Raw genomic sequence first — 23466 nt, 5'->3', positions numbered from 1 at the left:
CTTCTGCAAGTGCTTAACCCTTTCCATGCAGCCGTCATTTTTCATTCCCCGAATCTTTAATCCTTGCCATGCATCTATCATTTTCATCCTCTAGGTCCTTAACCTTCTTCGTAATCTCAGGTAAGACCTCCATACCTCTTACACAAGTTGGTTTGTCCAGCCATTTGAAAAATCGGCATGTAGCTTTTGTTTGTATGTTGGAGTATACCAGGCCAGTCAATAAGAACCCATTCAAATAATTCAGTGGAAGTACTTCAATCATGAAACTACTCACTCTTGAATCATAGGTGGTGCAACCCAAAAATTGTTTACCACAGTTTTCCCTAGTCCAGGAGGTCTTCAAAGGTACAGGTAAATCACAAAAACATACATAGGACATCTCACCATGGTCCACCGACAAAGATCCAAATGATGACTTTGTTTGATTAAAAAAAAAACATTAATTGATTGTAACCGATCGTAACTCCGAACAAAACAAATTTAAATATAGGTTAAGAACACACCTTATCTAAGCCACGAGAAACTTCCTTCCCTTTCGACTCTCATATGCAACTTGATGTCATCTCGTTCGATTGTGACTTAGGTTCTGCGTTTGGTTTATCCACAGGAATTTGGACGGAAGTACAGCTGGTATCGTCCACGGGAAGCTAAATTTGCTTGATCTGCTTCAACTTCTGCGTTTGGTTTGGGGAGAAACTAATTGTACCGGAGCTGGTTTGGGTTCCACCATTTTCGGGATTTTGGGGGAAATGGGGCGAGGAAGACAACACTGGTTAAGAAAACAATTTACGTGGATTTTGAACAAATTATGTGGAATTGATTTAACATGTATGATGTATTATGTGGCATTTAGGATAGGTGTCGACTTTTGAAGGGGGTTTAGTGGCAATGACATAGACTACAGTTAATTTTTGGAAGGAAATACTATCTTCGTCTTTCGCCAATACCAATGTATCATTTGCGATATGCAATGAATCACATGGGACAAAAAATAAAGGTATTAAACCATATGAAGTGGAACGTATTTACCCCTAATATAAATAACTTTCTCTTTCATCTCTTACAATATTTAAATGATTTCTTTTTCATCTCTCTTCAACATTTAATTTAAAAGAATATTTAAATGGTATAGAGAAAGGATAAAGGGAGCTATTGTGGAAACTGATCTTCTCCATTTCAAATGAAATGGACTTAGTGTTAAAAGATGGGCAAAATTGTCTCAACATTAAAATTGAGACAATTTTGCCCCTCATATTTTCCTAACCAGCTCCTCACCATTTCATTTGAAATAGAGAGATCATTTTCTAGTTATTGTGGAGTGTATTTAAATATGGAAGAAAAAGTGGTTACATTCCCTAAATTGAGGAAAAGTTTAGGGGAAGCTTGCTGCTTGTGCTCTTAAAACCGTTATAGAGGAACACAACTCCGAAGTCAAGTAAGAGTGGTGATTGACGCTTTGCTCGCAAGGGTCATCGGTTCTATGAAGTTTCGATAGGCAAAAAGGAGAGCACTGGCTATAAAGAGACTTGGAAGAGAGGGGAGGAAGAATCGAGTTAACATAAAAGCCTTAAATTTGCCACTCGGGCATCTGGATGAAATAAGTAGATTTATAGCTTAAAAGTCATAAATTTGTCATCTGGGGTGGCACACAGGGTACAATGGTTGTATAGTTCAACATGTAATGGCATAGGCGTTGTGAGGCCCATGTAAGAGCACAAGTCATTTCTAGAACCGTATACTTTGTCTCATAGTTAGTGAACTTCTTGCGAAGAGAAGAAGCTGGGTGAGAAGAATGGGGCAGAGGAGGGATTTGTCGACTCGAGAGGAAGGAAACAATTCTACTAATTAAGATTTCACAAAAAAAAAAAAAAAAAAAAAAAAAAAAAAAAAAAAAAGAAGAAGAAGAAGAAAGGTGGGAAAAGGAAGGGATATGATTCCCTCCACCTTGAGCACTCATATATAGGGAAGGAGGAAAAAACTCTAGCATGGGGATGAAAAACTATCATAGAGGAGAGAGAAGATTAAAACGAAAAGTTAATTAGCTACTATTTTCACTAGGTTTCTAAGAGTCTATTTGGGACTGTGTTAAGGTGCTTAAAAAGTACTTTTAATACATTAAAAATTGTGCCATGCAAAAAATGGGTGCATTTGGTAAAAAACATAAAAAATACTTCTTTGACTTTTTTACTCGAAAAAAGCTCAAAATTACATTTTCAGAGAAGCTTAGAGCATCTTTGAAAATGTGTTGGCAAATGAAGCTTTTATATCTAGAAAGAGTTTTTGAGTCAATTTCTTTTTAAAAGTGCATTTTGAACTATTTTTAGAGCAAAAAAGTCAAAGCACTTTTTGGGTTTTTTTACTAAACATACCCATTTTGTCTTTACATAGCTTTCTACGTACTAAAAATACTTTTTATGGTGAATCTGCCAACTAGAAAACAAATTCAAGACCATGCAAGTCTCTTCCATTTAGGGGATAAAGGAGAACAAGAGTCTTGTATATGACAGTACTCACATAGGACTGATGAATTGTTGTGTATCAGAGGTATTGAAGATCTGTCTATGGCTGTGTAGAAGCATGTCATTTGCTTCTAGACCCAGAGGAGCTAACCCAGCAGCCCATGAGCATGTTCTTTTGGGGGCCTTAAAAGTTGAGACTAAAGGCCCCTATCTTGCTGTGAGTACTTAGCGGTTGTTGCTATTTTTATTTTATTATTGTATTTTTTTTCTTAGGACTACATAGGCTGAGGTAATTCCGACAGCTGGCCAGTTTCAACCTGAGCAGGACTTCCTACAACAGACAAAGGCGGGGCTCAATTCTCATTTCTCACAAAATTAGGAGGTGTGGGCAAAGGTTACCCCTAGATTTTTATAGAGTTTCGGTTCGCCTTTTTTTTTTTTTTTTTTAAATATATATATATAAAATAAAGCATCGTCATTTTATGGATTTAGCGATAAATTTTTATTTTTTAATGTAATTCAGCGTTATTTTGAGGCCTATAAATGTATTTCTTCCCCCACTACAAACCCTGAAACAACCCATGTGCTGGTTAACTCTTTGAGACTCTCAGTTGGAGTTCTATTTTCACTTGTTGAAACTGGCAAGGATGAAGACACATATATCTTCCGACACTTCTCCTCTGACACTTCAAAGGTGGAAGTCATACAGAAATGACTTTCATCAAGAAAGAATCAGAGGTTATCCCAACTTTCTGATAGTGGCGGAGGTAGAAAGCGTAAAGCCCAATTTTTTCCTTTGCTACTTTTGATCATACCCACTTTTTTTTTTTTTTCCTGTTTCTCATGTAATTATAGTCTTCACCAAGAGGTAACCAAGGACATGGTGATAGAGAGTGGTGAGTAGGGATTAATTAGTAATGCAATACATCAGTACCCCTTCCATCTCTTAGAGTCTATGTAGCGTGGTCTCTTATAACATTTGGTACATGGAGAGTGGTTTTTTAGTTGGAGGGACCAGGCCACCTAGAATTTGAGAAATTGAGGGAGACTCAAACTCATATCTCCCCTTCACTAGCCATATGAGTAAGCTCGTTAATTACCAATTAAGTCAATCCTTCTGGTGGCTCGTAATTGTTGGGGTTTTGTTTGTTTGTTTTATTATTTTATTTTTATTTTTTATCTTGCTGCTCTTGTAGATCTTTTCTTAGCAATTAAAAAAACTTCTCATGATTTAAAAAGAAAAGAAATCTGTTTGAACCGACAAAATATTTTTATTTTTGTGGTCCTAATTAATAATCTCTTCTAGATCTTCTTCTTGTTTATATGCCATGAAATATAAGTTTCAAGGTTTGTGAAAGCATAGAAGAAGAGAAGAGTATAATAAATGAAGGTTGCTGTTGAATGAAGAGAAGGTTTATGGCCCTTTGCTGGCTTGCGGCAGCCATCATTGAATGAATGTAAAACTTTTTAAGTTCGGGCAAATTTCAAAATGGCGAATGTGAACTAGTAAAGCCTTCGGACAAAAATGGGTATCCAACTGTTTTATACTCCAAAAATAAGCATTTATATATATATATACATATAAACGCATATATAGGAATATCTGGCAAATACGTAAATTTAATACAAACAATCACAAAAGGATGGTTTCTCTTTAAGCATTAAGCAATATAAAGTTCAAACAACGCAAAGAAGAAAAATTTGACGTTCCTCAATTTTATTTTATTTTTAACCTACTATAGGAAAAACTTTACTTACCCCATGATATTTTGACACTATAGCAATTATCATACCCTTAAAATTAAAAAGTTTCAATGTCGGCTTTCCATATTTTAAAAGTTTGTAATGTTATCCCTCCCATTAGGTTTTAGTGTTAAATCAACTAGTAAACATGTGAAATGTCTCTAATATCATTATAAGACTAATAAAAATACAAAAATACCCTTGATTAAAAAATTAGAAATTTAAAAAATAAAAAAAAAATAAAGTGAAAAAAAATAAAAACATAAAAAGCTCTGTGGTCGTGGGTCAGCATGCCCACGACCGGCCTTAGCCGTGGGTCTGCTGACCTTGGTCATGGATCACATGAACCACAGCCAGGGCTTGTGTTCTTCTTATTATTATTTTTGGGTAAAACATGCAATAGTATTTTAAAAATTATGACATTGATCTTTTGTTAATACATATAGATGGGTGACAATGCAAACTTTTAAAACATGTATGAGATCAAACCCGATATTACATCTTCTTAAACTTTAAAAATATGCTTGCAAAAGTACCAAAATACAGGGAGTAAGTGAAGTTTCCTTTACTATATTTATGGTTAACGTAATCTCGTGATCCCTACTTTTGTTCTCTTCACAAGTATACAAGAGCTATTTTGTTTGATATGCAGGAAAGGATTGATGCTAATTACTTCAGCATGTGGAATCAATAGGGTTTTTGTCGTTTATATTTAAAAATTTCAAAGATGCTTTCTTTGACGAAATAACAAATCCTTCTCTTAAAAAATTATGATTTAAGTTTCATAGTGATCGAGGATATCCAAAAGAAAATTTGAAACTACCCTAAAATTCTTTGATCTAAAGTACTCTATGTACTCATATCTCCCATGCTCAAAAACTATCTAGAGTTCAACCAATCCTCCTCATCATTCTTCCTTTGACCGTACGAACATTTCCAAACTTTCAGCTCGTCATGGGTGTTTTCACTTACGAGGCTGAGACCACCTCCGTTATCCCACTGGCTAAGCTGTTCGAGGCGTTTTTCCTCGATGCTGACAACCTCATCCCAAAGGTTGCACCTCACGCCGTTAAGAGTGCTGAAAACATTGAAGGAAACGGAGGGCCGGGAACCATCAAGAAGATCACCTTCGGGGAAGGTTAGTTTTTGTCCTTATTAATCTCCATTAACGCATAATTTTTTTTTTTTTTTATCATTTTACGAGTAAGAATTGAAGGTTTGTTTTCTATGTATTTTAGGCAGCCAATTCAAGTACGTGAAGCACAGAATTGATGAGGCTGACCAGGAAAACTTCACATATCTCCCAAGCACAAAAACTATCTAGAGTTCAACCAATCCTCCTCATCATTCTTCCTCTGAACGTACATTTCCAAACATTCAGCTCGTCAATTGTGTTTTCACTTACGAGGCTGAGACCACCTCCGTTATCCCACCGGCTAAGCTGTTCAAGGCGTTTTTCCTCGATGCTGACAACCTCATCCCAAAGGTTGCACCTCACGCCGTTAAGAGTGCTGAAAACATTGAAGGAAACGGAGGGCCGGGAACCATCAAGAAGATCACCTTCCGGGAAGGTTCGTTTATGTCTTAATTAATCTCCATTAACACATAATTTTTTTTTATCATTTTACGAGTAAGAATTGAAGGTGTTTTTTCTATGTATTTCAGGCAGCCAATTCAAGTACGGGAAGCACAAAATTGATGAGGGTGACCAAGAAAACTTCACATTCGGCTACACCGTGATTGAGGGTGATGCTTTGAGTGACAAACTTGAGAAAATCTCTAATGAGATCAAGATAGTGGCAGCCCCCGATGGAGGATCCATCTTGAAGAGCACCAGCAAGTACTACACCATGGAGACCATGAGATCATGGAAGATCAATTTAAGGCTGGCAAAGAAAATGCGACGGGAGTTTTCAAGGCTATTGAGAGCTACCTCTTGGCAAATCCTGAAGCCTACAACTAAATTTTTTTTTATGAGCAACCTACAACTAAATTAGCTTATGAGTTGGAGTGATCATTGTTGCTTGCATGGTGTTTTGTGTTTAGCCAATATTGGCTGGTTTGTGCTTGCTAATTAATAATATATACTGGCTTCGTTGGTTAAAGTTTTTACTTTTTGCCTTCGATTTATTTCTCTTCTCAAAACAAAAATAATAACAAATAATTTATACACAAAATAATCTTAAAAAACAATAATTTTTACATTTGTGTCGCATCATAACATGTACGTACATATATTGTTCAATTCAAACACAAAAAGCATTTCTTAAATTCATGCATTACCAAACAGAGCCAATGTTTTTGGTTATTTTAGCTGGAGAGTGGAAACTGGTAAAATGTAAATTTTTTATTTTTTTTTAATTTATGAATTAATGTTATGTCACATGCATTGAACACATATATATATATAATGAAAGTCAACTTGAAGGGTGTAGAGTACTGTAGACTTATTTCCTTTCAGGTAAATTCTAAGTAAACATGTGATCAAGATTTGTTATCAACAAAACAATCCATGTCAAGTGTTATAATAGAAGGTTAGAATACGAGTCTTAATTTCTTCTTCATCGTGGAGCATTACAAAATGGTAAGTTATTGATCAATTGACACAATCTGTCAAATTGCTGGACTTGATCAATATATATCAGCTTTACCAAATTTAAAAGGTTAGTGAAATATATGTCTTAAGAAGAGAAGGATATTGAGATGATTGTGCTGGCCGGTTTTTTTGAGAGCTTAATTTTGGATTGACTACATACCAAAAGAAAGGTTAATTTCTTGAGATGATTGTGTTTTATTTTCAACCTTTACTTGGCATAAGTGATAATTTATCAAGGTATTAGAGCCAAAGATTATGAGTTCGAACCTTGACTCCATTAATTCACCACATTTCAATTTATTATTCCACGTGTTGGGCCTCACCTATTAAAGTGAAGTTTGAGCCCACTTGTGAGGAAGAGTGTTAAAGTATTGATTAATTAATTAAATTTACCTTTTCCTATCAGCAATGAAGGAGGAAGGGGGGGCCGGTAGGGGCCATGCCCCCCACCCCAATTCCTAAAAAAAAATTATTAAGTTGCCCAAATTTTTATTTTTATATATAAAAAAGAAAGAGAGAGAATATGATAGACTAAATGAAAAAAGAATATAGTAGACTAAATGAAAGGGGTTTAATAAAGCAGTGCATTATATTGGAAGAAGACAGATGTGGACTTGATGAGTCACATGTCTGGCAAAGCTTGATTTCCTCAGAATGTGTGGCAAAGATAACGTAAAATGAAGATTCATTTCAATATAGCTAAATGGCATTAGAAAAGTCTAGAAGATACGCATTTCATTTGTTTTGTATTGTGTTTAGCATAATGTGTTTTGTGTAGAGTATAGTGTGTTTTATGTAATAGTCAATGGGCTATTGTATTAGTTAGAGTGGACTGTTATAACAAAAGGAGCAAAAGAATGCTAACTTCCAGAGCCATGTCATTTAGGTAAAGCCTTGCAAGAATACCAAGAAGCACACAATTCATCCAAAAATTTCTGAAATTTTTTATTTTATTTTTAATTTTCTGGAGAAGTCCACTATTGGGTAAGTAGATCCTTATTTTTTTTTTTTGTCTTGATCTGAAACGCGTCCGATGGTTGATGTGATTTTGATCTGGATCTACATTATTTGGGCCATCAAAGGGGTGATCTGTAATTTCTAGCTGTTATTTGGTAACTTATAGATCGGAGATCTAACCGCGTCTGAGTTCCTTTTGTGTGTTTGTGTTTCCGGCATTGTTCATTAGATTTTGGATGCTGCCTGTTTTCCCTATTTTTTTCCTCCTCCTTCAACTTTGTTTTGATTTCTTGCGGTGCGTGCTCTTTCATGGGGCTTTCTACATGTTATCTAAGAAGCGGAACAGAAAAACTTCATTAGAAGTGATGTGGGTAAAATCATATATAATGGGAATCGGTGTTTTCTTGGGAACAAGAAATTTCTCATCTCATTGTTGGAACAAGAATCGGTAAAAAGATGGCCACTTTTCTTTTCTTTTTTTCTATTCCCCTCCTCTTCTTTCTCCATGCAACTTTTTTTCTTCTATTTTTGCATATGATGTTTTCTTATCAGATATTGCAGATATCATATGTAGTTTGGGCAGGGATTGTTGGCGGAGGAGTTGGGATTGTTCACGGTCTCAAAAACATATCTGTTGGTTTGGCATGGGAAAGACCTAAGGAAAAAAAGAAAGAAAGAAAGAAAGAACATGAAGCACATCTATTTTTATTTATTTTTCATTTTTTTTTAAATAGAAAAAGATAAATATGCACACTAGTGACGTGAGAAATGAGTGTAGGAAGCGCATCTATTTTTTTTTAAAAATGCCTTTTCACATCAGTTGTGCGGTTGTTGTGAAAAATGAGTGCAGGAATTTCTCATACGAAGTTCCTTCTAGATATGATGGACGTACAAAGTTCAAGCTTGAGCTGCAGTATTAATGAATCTACGTACTGGGAGGCTAGAGACAGTGTGTTGGCTACGTTGGTAGTGGCAGCCATTTGTTAATGGAAGCAAAATTCTTCAAGCAACATTCCCTGATGAACAAGCTAGCTAGGGCCATTGCCACACAAAACTCTCAACCTTATTTTATAAATACCAATCTCCAGCACCCACTTCTAGCCAACTCAAAAAAACTCCCCAAGTTCAGTATTGTATCCTTCTCGATCCTTCTCTTCATATTCTTCCCTTTATCACATCCAGAAGTCTTAGGTCATCATGGCTGTTTTCAATGACGAGTTTGAGGCCACCTCCGTTATCCCACCGGCTAGGCTGTTCAAGTCCTTCGTCCTTGACGCCGATAACATCATTATGAAGGTTGCACCTCAGGCTTTTAAGGGTTCTGAAAACATTCAAGGAAATGGAGGGCCCGGAACAATCAAGAAGATCACATTTGCAGAAGGTTAATTACTTTCTTTCTTTCTTTTTTGGCTATATGTAATAGCATCATATGTAGATGTTGGATGGGAGAGGGAACATGAGCTTTTTCTATATTTTTCAGGCAGCCATTTACATCACATCAAGCAAAGGGTTGATGAGATTGACCACGCAAACTATAAATTCAGCTACAGCGTGATCGAGGGCAGTCCTTTGGGCGACACCCTTGAGAAGATCTCTAAGGAGATCAAGATAGTGGCAGTCCCTGGTGGAGGATCCATACTGAAGATCACCGGCAAGTACCATACCAAAGGCAACATTTCGGTCAATAAAGAACTGATTAAGGCTGACAAAGAAAAGGGCGAGGGACTACTTAGGGCTATTGAGAGCTACCTCTTGGCGCACCCTGATGCTTATAACTAAACCTTGTGTTTGTTTGTCCCATAAAAAATAAGTTGTGGCTTCTTTTCTTTCTTTCTTGAGATGTTGTAACTTGGAAGAATGCAAAGTGAATTAATGTTCTATTACTTTGCATACATATATACAAATGAAGAAATTATTTGGAAATTACAATATTACTCGTTGGGTTCGGATTCACCCGCTCCAGGCCCAGTTAGAACTAACTTCTCTAGTATGTTCTAAGCCCAGCCCAGGAGGTCTATTACCCGAATGGAAGGCAGCCGCATGTATTATTGGTAACTGGTAATTGATCATTATCTTATTTGCCCAAGATATTTTCGTACGTATGAATATGTCTAATTTGCCGGGGTAAAAGCCTTTGAAGTGGCAGCTGTAATCATAAATGACTTGTCTCATCCATGCCTTTAAGAACTTCCCCGCTAGTATGGCCTTAGCCTTTATGGTGCCTTACCTATTCCAGGCATATAGGTCCTAAAAGATCTGGCCACCTTTTCTATCAAGAAGGCTGCTGACATTTATTAGCTGACATTTATTAATACTAGGGATGAGAGATGATAGCTTGACTTTTGTGGTATTCGAAAAGGAGAGTGATTCTCTTACAACTACTCCAACACAACTCTTACATAACCCATACACATTAGGTGGGACTCATGCATGTAAGTCCTACGTGTGGGTTCCACCCAATATATCTAGAGTTATAAAGAAATCATTATTTATCTGAAAAGGGGAGTGATTCCTTACAACCCTTTTCACACAACTCTCACACAACCTACACACATTGGGTGAGACTCATGCATGTGGGTTCCACCCAATGTATCTAGGGATTGTATAGAAGTTATATGGGAGTTGTAAGAAAATCATTATTCATTTGAAAAGGAAGTGATTCCCTTACAACCAAAAAATTAAAATGATATACTAACCTTGTCATAATACTAATTGATTAATTGATTAATTATAATTGGTACACTTACCTAGTCATAATACTAAATTTGAGACCATGTTTATGAAAATTAAAAAGGATGGCACAATATATATTTTTTTTAACATAAATTCTCAAACTCTTCTTTCATAACAAAAAAATGAAACACTTGACCTTCATAAAACAAGGATCTAGGGACGTACAGCTACCTTAACAACAATACTAGAGATACTCGTAGGAGTATCATCCAGCCAACGCAAATCAATGGTACTAGCAGCCTCTTTAGCAAGACAATGGGCTGTGGAGTTGGCTTCGCGATAAGCAAAAACAAAATTACAAGTACGTAAGTTTTGCCTCTCAATATGAATAATTTCCAGTAGGTGTCCAGATCTAGAGAGATAAGGAGGATCTGAGCAGCATCTCCTTCAAAAATAACACTGAGAAATCCAACCTCTTTCATGAAAAGAACTGCTTCCGGAGCAACTAAGGTTTCTGCAATCTTTGCATCCATTTGCAAAATTTTAGTGAGACTTCAAGCCCCCAAAAAAAAGCCCCATGCAGTCCCTAGCCATGATGCCCAAACCAATACAACCCTTTGTTTTATTTATGGCAGTGTCCCAGTTGATCTTTATAACACCATTCGGGGGAGGACTCGACATTACACGCTCATGGATAATGGTAGTTGCTGCTACAGAATGGTTCACCAATTGGTCCATCTGCCTACACTCCTTACATTCTCATACAAACTTAACTGCTACAGTATATACTTCATCTGGATGGGTAAAAACTCCTTCAAAAACATATTTATTCTTTCTAAACCATATTCCACGTGCCAAAACTGCCAACAACTCTAGATTCTCCATGCTGAAACATTGAAGACAATCTTCAAATAGCCCCTTAAAATTCAAACCTGTACCACAACACTTCTAGAAAGGAGATGTTTTACTTCCCCACACATCCTTGGCTGCTAGGCATGTCCAGAGGGCGTGGATTACAAATTCCTCCTCAACTCCACAGCATGGACAGTTGGCATCTTCTATTATCTTCTTCTTAAAAAGATTCAAACGTATCGGAAGAATATTATGGCAAGCCCTCCAAGTAAACATCTTCACTGTAGTTGGTACTTCCATACCCCACAATGCCTTCCACATATCCTGTCTTGGCCCAGAGTGAGAGCTTTTAGCTGCCACACGTTCTTGTACTTCTTTTCCTAGGTGGTAAGCATTGCGCATTGTAAAGATGCTACTAGTGGTTCCACTCCATATCAGTTTATCTTCATGCAGCAAAGGGCTAAGCGGGATATTTGCAATAACTTGAGCTTCATCACCACAAAATAACTCTTAGATTAAATCCACATTCCAGCTTTTGGAAATAGGGTTAATCAAAGAGGCCACCAAACACTGACTATCAATAACTCGTTGCACTTGATAAGTTTGTGGAGTGGGCAGCCACCGGTCCCCCCAAACCTTGATTTTGTAACCATTTCCCACCCACCATACTAATCCATGATGCAACAACTCCCTGGATTTCCATATGCTCTACAAAGGAGGGCCGAGTGCCTAAGGGTGCCTCTATAAAACCACATCGAGGATGGTATTTGGCTCGGATAATTTGTGTTGAGATAGAATAAGGGTTTTGGATTAACCTCCACCCTTGCTTAGCAAGTAAAGTGTGACTGAAGAGCACCAAATCTCGAAATCCTAGGCCTCCCACGGCTTTGAATCACCCCAATCTTTCCCAAGACATCCAATGAATTTTGGAATTTTTGGCCATGTGATTCCACCAAAAATTTTGCATTAAACTGTTTATCTCCTTGCATAAAGTAATAGGGAGTTAAAAAGTAAACATGTTGTATGTCGATATTGCTTGGGTTACTACTTTAAGCAGCACTTCTTTTCTAGCTTGGAACAAAAACTTGACCTACCAATTACTGATCTTCTTCATCACTTTATCTTTTATAAAGCCGAAAGCTTGTACCTTAGACTTGCCCACAAAAGAAGGAAGCCCAAGATAGGTATCAATCCTATCGGTTTCTGTCAGCCCTGATAGTCCCAAGATCTCTTGCTTCCTCTCTTGGCTGGTATTTTGGCTAAAGAATTAGGATGTCTTCTGCAGATTGAGCTTTTGGCCCAACCCATTTTCATAAATGCTCAGAATCCTCATAATTCATCTCCATTCAACTGAGTTCGCCTTGCAAAAAATTATGCTGTCATCCGCAAAGAGCAAGTGACTCAAACTTGGACCCCTCTGATGTCACGCCCCCGTTTTGGGATATAAGGGGAACGCGAACTTGAGCTATAAAACATCTCTATAATTTAAAACATGTACACAATTTCCCAGGAATAGCGCATGGCTATATTTCATTATAAGAACATATACATATTAGTTCTTTAATTATTACATCATTTTTCTAGGAATTCAAAATAAATATGTACAATACAAAAGTTAAACCGGTCTTTATCGATCTATTGCTCTTAGGGTGTGGTCTATGCCATCCATAAAGAAAATACTCCGGTCTACAGTGTCATCTGAAAAGATTTGGGGGGAAAAAGGGGTGAGTTTGACAACTCAGTAAGGAAAACACAATAACAAAAGTGTAATTTTCTTTTCAGGAATTCTAAAAAGAATTCAAATAATTTAGCAAATAAAGAAACAGTTAAATGACATACAATTATATCAAATGTAGAATGGTGCATGAATCATTTATGCTACGTGTAAGTTTTAACCACCCTTGGTCCAATATCCGCTAATTAACCATGAGCGGCGCACGTTTGGCTTGTCTCGAAAGACGACTATGAGCCCATCCTGTCGTCACAGGGGAGAGCCGAACCGGGTTGGAAACTTCCCTAGGTGAAGGCCTCCCCGGCCGGTAGCCCACACTTTAGTCCTTCCGTGTGGTTGCCATGCTACCCACATAACACATAGCACATAACACGTAACACATATATGATCCGGATCGTCTATGACATGGTACCGCGGGGGTAAAACTGTGTGCATATAAAACATGTACTATGAAATCATTAACCTTTGCTCATATGGTGCACATATAACACATATATTATGATATCATCAACCTTTGCTCATATGGTGCACATGTAACACATACTATGATATCATCATCTTTACTCATATGGTGTACATGTATCAAAAATAAACCTAGTATGATCACATGAGATTTCAATCACATCATATAACAAGAGCATATTTATAATGGTAATATAAAAAGAGTTGAAAGAGTTTAGAAAATCCCCGACTTTTCTTTTTGAAAAAGTTTTATTAAAACTTTGCCGGGGTTTTGAGGTAGTATTTCCCTTACCTGGTATTTTCTGAGCAGTATTTTAGCTACCTTTTACCTAAATAAATTGCAAGAAGAATTTTTAGAGAAATATTCTGAGATTTGAAATATAAAACTTAAACTAAGGTATCTTCTCCTTATATTTCTTTTCTTCATCAATTAATTACACACACACACACACACACACACACACACACACACACACACACACACACACACACACACACACATATATATATATATATTATTTTTATAACGGATAAACATAATAGCTTACCATATGTAATTAATGAGTTTTATGTTTCAAAACAAGTTAATAAAATAATAACTTTATTTTATTCTTATAAAATCCGGGCAGAATAACGGCATTAGCATTAATAACATCTAAAATACTTTAAAATGTTAGGGCGGCGAAATAGCACTTTTGTAAAATAGTAGCCTTTTACTTAGGCATTATAACAACATATTTTATAAATCTTTTGTGTCACTTGAAAACTTGTTTTAAAACACAATTTTAAATATTAGTACTTATAAAATCACAAGCTTTAAAACAAAACTTTAATTGACACTAAATATTTTCATCTTTTCTTTTCTTTTTCTACATTCCTTGGTCCTTTTCTATAGACTTTTTTTCTAGAACCTCTTCTTTTCTTCCTTATCTCTTGAATGTAGAGAGAAGAGCTTGTTCTTGCAAAGTAAGTGATTAAAAATGACTTACGAGAGAGAGAAAAAGTGGGTCCTTTTCTTGTCTTTCTTTTCTTTATTAATATTTATTGCTTCCTTTTTTTCCTTAGTTGACCAAGACCATCTTCTTTGCTTTTCTTTCTTTTGTACAATACACACACACACACGAGAAGATTGAGGGAGAGGCGCCTACTGTTTCTTCTACTTTTCTTTTGGGTCTTCTTTTCTTCTTTTCCTTTTTGTACCCACCAACTTACACACATATCAGAGATATAAACGAGAGAGAGAGAGACTTACAACACCCAAAAATCCGGAAATTTCTTGGTTTCCTTTCCTTTTAGTTGCTGTCTACTCGTAACGGAGGGAGAGAAGAAAGCTTTGAGAAGAGATTCTGCTTTCTTTCTTTCCTTGCTGAACCGAAACAAAGATGAAAGAGGGCTGGATTTTTTTTTTTTTTTTTTTTTTTCTGTTTTCCTAGAAGAGAAAGTTTAATAGCTCTCTTCTTGCTATCTTAGCCACTGGACCGAGAGGAAAATCAAAGGAGAAGGAGAAGTAACTTGCAGAGAAAGAAGAGAGTTTTTGGGCTTCTTTTATACTAATTTGGACGGCCAAGATCAACTCCTTTGGATCTCATCTAATGGCTGGAATTCATCTTGGGGAGCAAGAATGATCAAAGGCTGGGATTTATGCTTGGGCAGCACGTTTGATCCAACGCTTGAGGAAGCCGGCGTGGGCAGCAAGAAGAATCAAAGGGTGGAATTTATACTTGGGCAGCAAGCTTGAAAAAAATCAACAAAGAGAAGAAAGAAGAAGCCACGTGTGGTGAGGTGCTTTACTTGAATCATTTGGACTGGGTTGACAGGCTGATGTAGATATGGACTGGGCTGGGCTCTTAAGGAATAAAAATAGGCCCACAAATATTATATATCAATTTTCGTCCATAACCGGGGTTGTAGTTTTTGCGGGTGTTTTCATACCCTTAAAGAAGTTCAAAAATTATGAAATTTTGAGGGTAGCTAGAGGACTTCGAGACAAGTGTTCTGGCTTTTGAATCGACCAAAACGGAGTTCGTTTGACCCTATTTTCGTTATTCCAAAGTTTAAGGTCCGTTTAAAATTTATTGGACTAAAACTATAAAGCTCTTTAATAAATAAGTATTTATATCCATATTTAAAATACGGGGTATTACATCTGAGAAGTAGGAACACCAATGATTACCCCCTTCCGCTCAGCTTGTTGTAATAAAGCACTAAGAGCCTCTACGCAAATTAAGAAGAGGTAGGGGAAATGGAATCCCCTTGGCGAATCCCTAGTGATGGCTGAATATTTCCCACTGGGCTGCCATTGATGAGGATAGGTAGGAGACTGAGCGAACACAAGCCATAATAAGTTTAATCCATTGCTCCACAAAACCCAACCTTTGCATGATTGCCTCTAAGAAATGCCATTCAACTCGGTCATAGACTTTACTTATATCGAGTTTAAAACCCATGAACCTAGTTTTGCTCCACATCTGGGTTTGCATAGAGTGCAAGATCTCAAAAGCCGCCAGAATGTTGTCCGTGATTAAACGACCTGGAATAAAAGCACTATGTGTGCAGGAGATAATTTCTGGCAACACTAGTTTAAGTCAGTTAGCAAGAACCTTAGAAATTAATTTGTACAACACATTACAAAGGCTAATAAGTCTAAACTCAGACACACTTTCAGGTTGTTGGGTTTTAGGAATAAGAGCTATATTAGTTTTATTTATCTTACTATCCAACATCCCAGTATGAAAGAAATGAAGAATAGCTTAGCATACCTCAGTGTGTATAGTTGCCCAGTTGTGCTGATAAAAACATACAAAATACCCGTCAGGGCCATGAGCTTTTAGGGGAGCCATTTGTTGTAAAGCCGTAGAAATTTCCTCCAGTGTGATCTCTGCCAGTAACTTATGATTCATCGTTGGAGTCACCTTGCAGTCAATTGCACCAAGAGAACTCTCCAGATCAAGTTCATTTCCAACAGTGAAGATGTTATTATAATACTGAATAAAAGCATCTTCAATGTCCTCTTTTGATCGACATACTCGGCCTCCCATCTCCTTCATCATCTCAATATGCTTTCAGCAATTTTTTTGGCTAGCACAAGCATGAAAGTATTTTGAGTTTTGATCCACATACCTCAACCAGTCCTCTTTTGCGTGTTGACTCCAGTGCAAATCTTCTTGTGTTTTGAGAAGAAAAAAAGATATCTGATATGGATGTCTAGAGATAATTACGCCCGTTTTCTTGAGAGCTTAATTTTGTATCTTCTGCATTTGGCATGGGTTCATTCATACATTACAACCAATAATTAATTCGTCTGCAAATCAGGGCCATTACAAACAAAGGTTTTAGACGGTTAGGATTTTATCAAATTCAGTTGATTTTTATAATATCTATAATAATGAGGGTGTTTACTATTTAGGGATTTAAATGGTGAACTAGGATTACTTAGCATGTAGCCCCAAACCCAGGTTTTCTATATTTCTAAGCTTTGAGATATGTAATAATATATATAGATATGTAATTATATATATATATATATATATATATATATATATATATATGTAATTATATTTATATATATATATATATATGACGAGTAATGTTATATGCAAGACTTTTATATGTAACATGACTTTTAAAATTATCATTCGATTTGGGATGGATCATTCTGCATTTTTTATTTTTTGAAATAAAGATATAACACTTTTATTTCTCATTCAAGAAAATCAAGTAAATTGCTCTAACAAAACAACGTCACATATACATCTAGGAATTTCTTCAAGCCAAACCTGATCTATAATATGTTTCAAGGCATCCTTTGCTAAGCCATGCGCAACATTATTAGCGACTCTACTAATATGGTGAATCTGCCAACTAGAAAACAAATTTAAGACCATGTGAGTGTCTTCCATTTAGGGGATAAAAGAAAATAAGTACTCACGTATGATTGATGAATTGTTTTTATTTTTTCTTTACTTTTTATTTTTATTTTTTTTTATAGATACTTGAAAACAAAATTACAAACTAAATGCTTGACATACCAAAGCTTAACAAAATGAAAACAACAAAGTAGAATCTAAAACATATATTACAAACAAGAATGCAAAAGGGTAGGCATCCCAACAAAAAACCCCAATCTAATATAGCAGTGCCAAAGTAGTAACGAAGGAATGAATGGTGAGTTTTCAATTCCAGAAGAATCAAAAAGGTTTCGGCCCTATCAACCTTGAACAAAGCCGAGGATCTGCCCGCATAAGGCAAAGAACAAACCAAACCAGCAATGAATAGGGGCATGACCCGTGCAAAGACCTTCAACCCTGTCCTATGAAACAACCCTTTTGTAAGGGTTGGGCGGGCACTGATTTTGATTTGTTAGTAACAATCCCTTTGCAGGGGGTGAGAATGAACAAGCACAACAATTATAAGATCAAAGTTCATAAAAAATGGTTCTTCAAGAGAAACCAAAACCCAACCACGAACAAAATAAATACAGAAAATATAAAACTTGTTATAGAGTATTGGTGGCGGTATAACCATTGCTTGGGGTTGGTGCTAATGGCTAATTGTAGTGGAGATCAGCTTGCATGGCATCAGACTCTACCGCGTGGAGTGCACACTCTAGCGCGTGAGTGCCAACAGACAAACCTGCTGATGGTGAATTTAAGGGGAAAGAGTTGGGAATCCGATGGTGTGGAGCGTATGGTGAAAAGGCCTCTTGAAGTTAGTTGATCTAAGTTGAAAAACATCAGATCTAAGAACTTCAAAATACTAGTGATTCCTCAGCCAAGAGTGGTAGGAGGCGCACGAGTCCAGTCCAGCTAGAGAAAACTCTAGCTTAGAAAAAGCTATAGAAAACTCTAGCTGGATAATACCTCAAAGGAGACATAAGCTGTGATGAAAAGGATGGAAAGAGGAAGAAAAGGGAGGCAAGGGAGGGGGGGAGATAGAGAAGCTTTCTCTCCCATGGTGGGCTTTGCAGGAGAGAGAATAGAGAAAGGGGAGGGGTTCATGAGAGTTCGGGATAAAAGATGTTACATTTTTTTTTTATTGATGAATTTTTTGTATCAGAGGTGTTGGAGATCTATCAACGGCTGTGTAGAAGTATGTAATTTGCTTCTAGACCTGGGAGCGAACCCAACAGCCCATGAGCATGTTCTTTTGGGGGCCTTAATAGCTGAGACTAAAGGCCCCTATCCCGCTGGCAATACATAGTGGTTGTTGCTCTTTAATATTATTATTATTATTATTATTATTGTATTTTTTCTTAGGACTGCATAGGCTCTCATTTCTGACGAAATTAGGAGACGTTGGCAGAGGTTACCCCTTGTATTTTATAGAATTTCAACCCACCTCTTTGAGCAAGGACAGAGCCAAAAAGTATTTTGGGCAGAGGTCAAGCCGTTAAGGCATAAATTACAAATATATTAAAATAGGAGTAGGGGTCAAAGCATGAATAAGAAATATATAAAGATTGAAGATGAAATAAATATATAAAGACGAAATTAATCAATTTTGTTTTGACAAAAAAAAAATACAAAACAAAACAAAAGAAAATATACAAAATATGTGTTTCATAATACATTAAATTTCAGCCAAAACACCTATTAAAATGGAACTCATCGTGTTTTTGAATCCCGAAAACCATCTATGATTGAATCTATGCTAATTGTTGCAGCAACTTCTCTTTCGATATACACCATTAGAGAATTCATCAGAAACTCATCTTCAATTTTGTTGCGAAGCCTAATTTTGACAATATTCATGGCTGAAAATGCTCGTTCTGTAGTTGCGTTAGAAACGGGAAGAGTAAGCACAAGTACAATAACTCGAAAAACAAGTTGGTAGATAGTTGATTTTCTGGTACTAACCAACCATTGGCACAATTCAAAAATATTTGACGGTGCTTGAAAACTCGAATGTTGAACTACATTATGCTTATAATGGTTAAGTTCTATTTCCAACTATTCCTTTTCAAAATCAATAAAGTCTTGCGGATAAAACTTTTTTACCAACTGAAAAATATCATTAATTCTGAAAGATTCACATGCGGCTCGAGGATCAAGAGGTGAGCCGAGAATAAGCAACTCCACTGCATGCTCACTAAACCGGCGATTTAATTCTTGCAATTGAGAATCTATTGAGGTACAAAACATATCCAATCGATAATGTTGCTCAATTGTAAAGTCGGCTTGTTAATGGCGAGCTCAACCTCGTCTCTCAACATAACGAGTATTCATATCTGGGACATCTATATTGCGTTTCCCACAAAATGACTTCACATTGGTAAGTAAATCATCTCATTTATCGCCTCTATATTGTTGGATAGATGTTTTAGTGGATGAAACAAGATTCATGGCATTTAAAATATCTTGAGATTTTGATTGCAATTCTTGACATAAATGATCAGTGATCTGCATTGTTTCTTTCATGAGGTGCAAGATGAAGACAAATTCAAATGAAGTCATTACCTGATAAACTGATTTGCTTCTGCTCGTTGGGAAGAAGTAGTTCCCACATCAATTGTTTTCAGAAGAACTTCACAAGCTGGACTAAAAATTTTGATCAAGCTAGAAACTGATCTCAAGTGAGAACTCCAACGAGTATCTCTAGCCATTGTAAATTACTAATTTGATTGAGTCCCCTTCCACTCTGAATCACATCAATTTCAATCAGGTAAGCCATTTCAGCAGTTTAAGCAATTCGCAATTCTTCAAATCGATTGCATGAGACACAAACGATATTGACAATAAAAGTCAAATTAGTAAAAAAAATTGATGAATAGGAATAACTTCCTTTGATGCCGCAACTAATGCCAATTGCAAACGATGTGCGAAACAATGAATGTAGTAGGCATATCGACAATCATTTGAAACCAAAGCTTACAACCCATTCCAACCACCTCACATGTTACTTGCGCCGTCATATCCTTGCTCTCAAATATTTTCAATCGCAACTTATGTTGAGACAATACAAAATATATACTATTTTGTAGGGTTACTCCCGCAATATTAGAAACATGAACAAGCCCAAAAAAGTGTTCCCACACAAAACCATCTTTGTCGACAAATCTTAAAATTATAGTGATTTGCTCCTTCATTGGCTCATCACAAGCTTCATCAACAATTATGCAAAAATTTGCATTACCAATTTCTTTGCAAATTGTCTCCTTCACTTTGGTTGAAAAAATATGTAAAATTTCTTTTTGTATCATTGGTGATGTGTAAGAGGCATTTTTTGGAGCTTTAGCCTATTACTTCAGCAATTTGTTCATTATATGAAACTATCAAATTCAATATTTCAAGAAAATTTTCACAATTCGTTGAATTCACACTTTCATCCCGACCTCTAAAAGCAATACCTTGAAAGGCAAGTATTCGAACAACTTCAATTGAAGCTTTTAACTGCAGTCGATTATTTGCAATTTGTTCAAAGTGAAATTTTCAAACACATTTTGTATGTGTTGAGACTGGTTCTTCAAGTCTTCATATGACCACTCAGCAATTCTATGAAATGAATTAGAATCTTTTCCTATATGATTGAGAAAAGCACAATTTTTTCCATCTCTAACTTTCTTCCAATTCTTGAATCCATTTATAGTGAATATACGTTGCGTAGGATGCCCAGATGGCTTATTAAAGAGAAAGCATGGTAGACAAAATGCTGCATCTTTTTTCTTCGAATATTCAAGCCATGTAGGAAATAGATTGAACCACGAAGGTTGAAAGCTACGAAGATGATTTGGATTTTCAGATTTTGGGTATTCTTCAAGGATAAATTGGTACAGACTAGCCTGAATGTAAGCTCATCGAATTTCATCCCGTTGATTAACATTATACTCCCATATTTGACGACGCAATCCACGATCAAACTCCAATGAACTAATATCAAATTCATTGATGTAAACTCTTCGAGATTTTTCAGAAGAATTTTCAGAAACTATGATATCAGAAGTTGGCGATGATGTATCACTAACATTGGCATTTGAACTTTGTGCATTTTTTCTTTTGAAAAATTCAAGTATTGTATTTGGCTTTCCCATCATCTACAAATAAATTGACATGGTTATATTGAAGTCTTTAGAAAAGTAGAATATAATAGCTTTCACATGTCAAATTCTCCAATTAATTGTTTAGACTTATAAACTATAATGACAAATATTCTCAATATTTAATAACCATAATATTCTAATTACAATACCACTTATATTAGGAATTGAGCTTAGAAAACTAACCTAAAAAAGTGTGACGTGCGTTGAGTGATTTTGCATCGCTTCTATGTTGCAAATTAATTATTGTTCTTTATCGTAAAAATTCGATTAAATCAACCATTTTCAAAATTTTATTTGTACACAGTACACAAAACAATTAAAGAACCTATTAAAAAAAAAAAAACTTGGTAAACTTTCTAGGTACAAAGTATGTTCACTCGCTAAAAGGTGCATCAATCTTCAATATCAAGTTTGGTTACCCAAAAGGGTATCTGTTATTTGAATCTGAAGTCTGTTGTTCAGTAAGCATGGGTGGCAAATCAAGTTCTTAATCACACAAGGTATTAACTGCCATTTGCACTCGAACAAAAGGAGCGCCAATCTTCAATATCTATTTTGGTTTCAAAAAGGGTATTATACATATCACTATCACAGCATCATTCTATCAACTTTTTCGATATAGAGAACAAAAAATAATTTTTTTCTAGTCTAATTAGTCTAGAGAAACGTCACAAAAGAAGCCACTTCACTCTATGAAGGGATTATCCCACAAAAACTTAAATTTAATTATTTATATTTGGACTCTATAGTGACAAACGTCACAATAGCTTACAGCTTTTTCAAGGGACAAGTCAAGTCACAAAGTTGAAAGTACACAAATACACAATAATTTTTCAGTTTTCTAGTGTCTAGAGACTTCCATAAAAAAAATAAAAAAAATAAAAAAAATAAAAATAAAAATAAAAATAAAAATAAAAATAAAAATTTTAAATTTTTAAATTTTTTTTTTTAAAAAAACTTGTTTTCAATAGTTAGACTCTCTCAGCTCTCCTAGTCTCCTCTCCTTCCTCAGAAAGGCGAAAGCAAACAAAACAAAAGGTCATAAATAGTTATCATCACCAAAAAATATGAGCAGATTACCATGGTGTCGTGGACCTGATGTGCAAAGCGATAATGGTGTGCTTACTGCTTGGCCGTGGTGTCGGATTTGGTGTGCAAACTGAAAACTGCAGTGGGTCAGCTAAGGGGTGGAGAAAAGTACAGAGATATTCTTGTTTCAATTTTTTTTTTATTAAATATTTTTGTTTTAGAATTTGAGTTGTTTGGCTGTGTTGGAACTGGAAACGCCCCCCTTAATTATGTGCTTGTCGGTTTTTGATGTCTAGAGACTACAAGTCTACAAATTTGTGGATTTAGGCTTTTTTTTTTAGGTTTATTTGGTTAAGGAACAAAAATTAATTGGGTAAGGGCCAACAAATTGAGAAGGGGCCAATGGGCTAATTTTTAATTTTTAATTTTTAGGATTTTTTTTTATCCTTATAATTTTATTTTTTTTCAAAAAAGTTGGGGGGGGGGGGGGGGGGCATGGCCCCTGCCGGCCGTCCCTTCTCCTCCGTCTCTGTCTCTTTGAGACTCTCGGTTGGAGTTCCATTTTCACTTGTTGAAGGAAGGTGTCTTCGTCTGGCTAGGATGAAGACACATATCTTTTCCGACACTTCTACTCTGATCCTTTATGGGCAGAGGTCATACAGAAATGACCTTCATCGATAAAGAGTCAAAGGTCATTCAAACTTTCTGACAGTGGCAGAGGCAGAAAGCTTAAATCCCAATTTTTCCTTTGCAACTTATGATTGTACCCACAATTTTTTTTTTTCCCTGTTTCTCTTGTAATTATAGTCTCCACCAAGAGGTAACCAAGGGCATAGTGATAGAGAGCAGTGAGTAGGGGTTAATTAGTAATGCAATACATCACCCCTTTCATCTCCTAGAGTCTATATGGTATGGCATCTCATAACAT

At 36.0% G+C, this 23466-nt stretch overlaps 1 protein-coding gene, 2 long non-coding RNA genes and 1 pseudogene across 3 annotated transcripts; 2 read left to right on the top strand and 2 right to left on the bottom strand.

The window, feature by feature from the left end:
* Positions 1-5156: 5156 nt before the first annotated feature.
* LOC133858902 (major allergen Pru ar 1-like) lies at positions 5157-6165 on the top strand (annotated as a pseudogene).
* Positions 6166-8879: 2714 nt separating this feature from the next.
* On the top strand, positions 8880-9638 carry LOC133858901 (major pollen allergen Bet v 1-F/I-like). Its single transcript, XM_062294353.1, has 2 exons — positions 8880-9136; positions 9236-9638. The coding sequence occupies exons 1-2, from the start codon at positions 8953-8955 to the stop codon at positions 9532-9534; spliced, it is 483 nt and encodes a 160-aa protein (XP_062150337.1). The 5' UTR covers positions 8880-8952; the 3' UTR covers positions 9535-9638.
* A 3144-nt stretch (positions 9639-12782) lies between these two features.
* Positions 12783-15104, bottom strand: LOC133858899 (uncharacterized). Its single transcript, XR_009898625.1, has 3 exons — positions 14727-15104; positions 13767-13803; positions 12783-12978 (listed from the first exon to the last, which is right to left on the bottom strand). It is a non-coding gene; the product is annotated as an uncharacterized LOC133858899 (long non-coding RNA).
* LOC133858900 (uncharacterized) lies at positions 13037-13750 on the bottom strand. The gene is made up of 2 exons (XR_009898626.1): positions 13525-13750; positions 13037-13475 (listed from the first exon to the last, which is right to left on the bottom strand). It is a non-coding gene; the product is annotated as an uncharacterized LOC133858900 (long non-coding RNA).
* Positions 15105-23466: the final 8362 nt, after the last annotated feature.

This window comes from Alnus glutinosa, chromosome 1, assembly GCF_958979055.1.
Source record: "Alnus glutinosa chromosome 1, dhAlnGlut1.1, whole genome shotgun sequence".
In the NCBI taxonomy this organism is placed as follows: domain Eukaryota; kingdom Viridiplantae; phylum Streptophyta; class Magnoliopsida; order Fagales; family Betulaceae; genus Alnus; species Alnus glutinosa.
This window is presented reverse-complemented; position numbering and strand designations above follow the sequence as displayed.